The 4,423-nt window shown below is 43.5% G+C and overlaps 1 protein-coding gene across 1 annotated transcript; it reads right to left on the minus strand.

The window, feature by feature from the left end:
• Nucleotides 1–483: 483 nt before the first annotated feature.
• LOC147450203 (uncharacterized) lies at nucleotides 484–1,444 on the minus strand. The gene has a single exon (XM_086520674.1). It carries the CDS (start codon nucleotides 1,362–1,364, stop codon nucleotides 900–902), a length of 465 nt encoding a protein of 154 aa, XP_086376800.1. The 5' UTR covers nucleotides 1,365–1,444; the 3' UTR covers nucleotides 484–899.
• Between the last annotated feature and the right edge of the window lie 2,979 nt (nucleotides 1,445–4,423).

Here is a 4,423-nt window from a genome sequence, read left to right on the forward strand (position 1 = left end):
GAGGCTCATGAATAGAAGTTTTACACACAATGGAAACTATGCACACATGCTAGACTAGAGTATTGAAAATTGCAAAACATTAATTATTTTTCAATCATCTCAGAAGCACACTAAGTACCTTCAACATTTTTGGAAAAACTAGGCTATAGAAGCCTCTTCTAAAGAAGGCTCACGAATAGAAATTTCACACACACAATGGAAACTATGCACACATGCTAGACTGGAGTATTGAAAATTGCAAACGTTAATACTTTTTCAACCATCAGAAGCATACTGAGTACCTTCAACATTTTGGAAAAACTAGGCTATAGAAGCCTTCTATGGAAGGCTCACGAATAGAAGTTCTACACACAATGAAAACTATGCACACATGCTAGACTAGATTATTGAAAATTGCAAACGTTAATACTTTTTCAAGCATCAAAAGCATACTGAGTACCTTCAACATTTTGGAAAAAATTATAAAAACTCGATAACTTCATATGTAATAAAGGCTAGAGCAATATTTAGAAAATCGAATACAATCAAAGGCTCTTCTAGTGAGCTAAATACAACGTTTTCTATACATGCATCAATTAGGAGGTCTTTGTGAGCTATGCATGAAGGGGAAGTGGTCGTCTTTTTTTTATATGGTGAGTTTGATAGTGAATGTTTATATGTATATTAGGACCACAAAAGAGTTACAATGAAAGCCATGCTCCAATTCAGCCATGGCATCTAAAAAGGGGACGTGGTCATCTGGATCATTGGTTATTGATTGTGTTGAAGCACAGTAGGGAGGCTGCTTAGAATAGTCCATGCTTTTTCTTCTGTACACAAAAGAATACAAATATTTAGAATTTAAAATTAGAAAAATGCGAACAGCTGCATATTGAGCTGGCTTAAGAAGAGCATAGTTATTAGTCCTCTCCAAAAGAAGAGAGGCAGTAATGAATATGGACTAGGCCGCCCTCGCCATCGCTCTCGCTGCTGCTGCCTTCATTGTCTCCCTGACGACCTCCTTCATGAGGCTGCTTTTTCCCTTTGATCTTGTTCTTCACCTTCTCCAGAGGTCCTTCATGATGAGCAGCAGCCGCGGCTCCATAACCAGCGGCCTGGTCTGCAGAAGGACCATATTGTCCATGGTGCTCTCCTCCAACGTGCCCTGCGGGCGCATGCTTGTCACCATAAGGAGCTGATTCAACGTGAATGGCCCCTGCAGGGTGAGCTACAGCTGCATGCTCTCCGTAGCCGGCTGTGTGCTCAACTCTATGCTCTACCGCAGGCGCAGGGGCTGCATGATGCCCGTACTTCTGCTCCTCTTCCTCCTTCTTGTGCCCACCAATGTGCAGCTTCTCGCCAATCTTCTCACCAAAGCTTGACATTGTCACACGCACACTCAGATCTCTCTGTCACTCTCTCTCTCTCTCTCTCTCTCTCTCGTATGTAGATTATGCGGATTCTCGCTGGTAGTGGAAGTGGTTCGCACTTCACAGGAGTTTTGTAGTGCTCGTGGTGCTCGGACACGTGTCAATGTGGGGAGAATCCATGTGCGCCCGCAATGAGCGGATGACGCGTTCTCACCGACAAACAAACAGTTTTGTCGCTCTGGCGGCATGCCTATAAATTATAATTGTTGAGGTTATCCTAGTAGATGACTGCCAGCATGCCCTAAAGTTCTCCTGTCCAGTATACGCGAGAGAGAGAGAGAGAGAGAGAGAACATTATACTACAACTAAGACCGTCTCTTTCAAAATTTTATGTTGACAGTGATGAAGAACTAAATTAGATTGGTTCACAACATGCATGTACATGCGCAGCAGTGCATGGAATTTAGCAATGAGTACATGAGTTAGAAATTGATATGTATATGTATGTTGTATGGCTTTAACTCGAGTGGGCCTAAGGTTAGCAATGTATTATACAAAGCCAAGGGAAACAAGGCGAAGTCTTCACGTTAGCCTTCAGAAGGCAATAAGGTGAGCATTGTGAGTAGTCACTAGAGTTAAAAATCTATTTTAGAAGGGTGAAAGTTCATGATCGTCTTTGTGCGTGTGTGTGTGTGTGTTGTTGTATTAAACTACATATATATCTACTAACATAATATGGTGGAGTACATAACTTTTTACATGTGTCTCTCTTTGCGAGATGAAGGTTAAACGCCAAGTGAAATGAGAGAGAGAGAGAGAGAGAGAGAAAGAGAGAGAGAGGCTATCTTAATGGGGCGAACTCATATAAAAATCACCTAAACCTAAAATTCACTCATTCTCTCATTTATGCAATTGAAGAGTGCTTTTGCTCCATCTCTATCTTCTTCTTCTTCATCTCTTTGTGTGTGTGTGTATGCGTGAGAGAGAGAGAGTGTGTGTGTGCGATCGAGCATTGCGACGATGGCACGACGACAACAAAACGGTTGAGCACGACACAACGACGGCTCTTTCTTCTTCACGACGAGGAATCCTCCACGACAACAAGCGTAGAGCCGTGAGTGACACACCATCGCCATCTTTGAGCTTACTAGTTTAAGCTAGTTGCGTGCTTGGAGCCATTTGTGGCTCACACACAATGTATCGGAAAATCCCTTGCATTGACACGTGCGACAGACGCACACATTTTTGGCGTCGTTGTCGGAGAAATGCCATACATTAAGCTTGAATGACACTCTGTGTTTCTTTGTGCTGCAATTTCAATTGTAGGAAAGGTAGAGAAGAAAGGTGTGTGTGTTGAGAAGGAGTTTGTTTTGCTACTGCGTATTGTTTGTTAATAAGGAATTGAAAGGTACTGTGTTTTCTTTATTAATAAGGTACTGTGTTTTCTCTGTGAAGGTGTTAGTATAAGGTTGTAGATCCATAATGTTAGTTCTGTGTAAAGTACAGTAAGTAGATCTGTTAGCTAGTGAGTTGCTGTAGTAGTGTGTTAGTGTGTAACAGTAGCTGTACTAGTGGTAAGTAGGTAGGTTACGTGTGTTTGTGCTCGCGCGCACATCGCTGCCGGGCGACCTTATCCCAAATAAAAAATTAAAAAATCTCAAAGGTAGGATCGGGATCGGGAATATCCCCCAGACCCAAGCCCAAGCTCACGCTCAGGCTCAGGCCTCAGTCACCCTTTAAAATTACGTATTTTAGCCTCACACGTAGCTAGAAATCGACCTTTTTGAGGACCAACGGAGTTTCAAGTGATCGAATGTTGTGCTGTAAAGCACACCACGACCCTCTGAGTGACACACTCGTTTGGAGTTATCACACACTTTAATTATAAAACTGATCATTAATAAACATTAAAAAACATCAAAAAACGAGTGAAAACGGATGCCTAAAAAAGTAAGCGGTTAACCTTCGAGGTTATTCGCCGATGCTTATAGGGTGCCAAAGGCACATGCATCTGCGCTTTGGTCATGTGTTAGAGACGAAGCAACTAGAGAGAATTTCGACTTACGCGAGTTATCATTATCCACCTACCTTAGCTTCCGGGCCACGACGGGGACCCAAGGTAGTACAAACCTAAACCCAAACATAGCAGCTAGTGACTCTTCCTCTGATTACGACGTCATGGAGGGTTTCCCAATGCCTAATCTCGATAGCTCAAGCCAAGACATGCATGCCATGGGTCCACGGTCCGGGCCGAGTGTGCTTAGCCGCTTGAAGGAAACCTTTGGGAGAGCCACTCGCTCCGAACATGGAGCTACGATTTAAATGAGGGGGGCGGGGAAGTAAATTCGCCATTCATGATCAACATAGACCCTATGCTCTTAGAGAGTGTGCACGTGAATACTCCATTCACTGCAGCCCATGACTCTTCAGAGCTATTCCCTTCCGAGGTTATTTTACCTGATGGTAGAAGCCTTGCGGAAGTGCAAGAGGTTGAGCGGTATATCCTTGCAGCGAGGGAAAAGGAAATTGAGAGTTTACGGAAGGCGGAGCAACCAAGAGAGTTAAAAGCGAAAGCTCCTATGTCAATATCCTTGCTAGGAGAGCAATCGAGTGCTCTTGAATTAGCCACCACTAAGGGTCAACCCATAGAGAGCCACATTGCATCTAGTTCAAAGGACACCCCTAGTACCTCAAGCCTAGATGGAGCGTTCTTAAATGAGAACTAGGAGTACGAACTAAAAACAGAAACTCTAACCGACCTATACATAGGTCACACCTATCACGTGGGTTGGTTAGATGTCCTATAATCCACAACAGGTGCTACTAGTGTGGAGGATCAACAACAAAGAGTTTGTGAGGTCATCCATAGGGTTATTGAGCTAGAGAGACAGAACAAGGGGATCCACATGCCTTCAACGGGTCTCATGAGATTCTTGGATACAGAGAAGGCTAAACAACCAACCTTATCGCAAATGGAGACTCCCTTGGTAAGTCCGATGGATCCTCCATATATTGTTTCGCCAGGGGTCTCAGTGCAATGTGAGCCCACAAGTGATAGCTTTACTTTTCCAAGT

Source organism: Adiantum capillus-veneris, chromosome 9, assembly GCF_014529385.1.
Source record: "Adiantum capillus-veneris isolate H3 chromosome 9, ASM1452938v2, whole genome shotgun sequence".
Lineage (NCBI taxonomy): Eukaryota > Viridiplantae > Streptophyta > Polypodiopsida > Polypodiales > Pteridaceae > Adiantum > Adiantum capillus-veneris.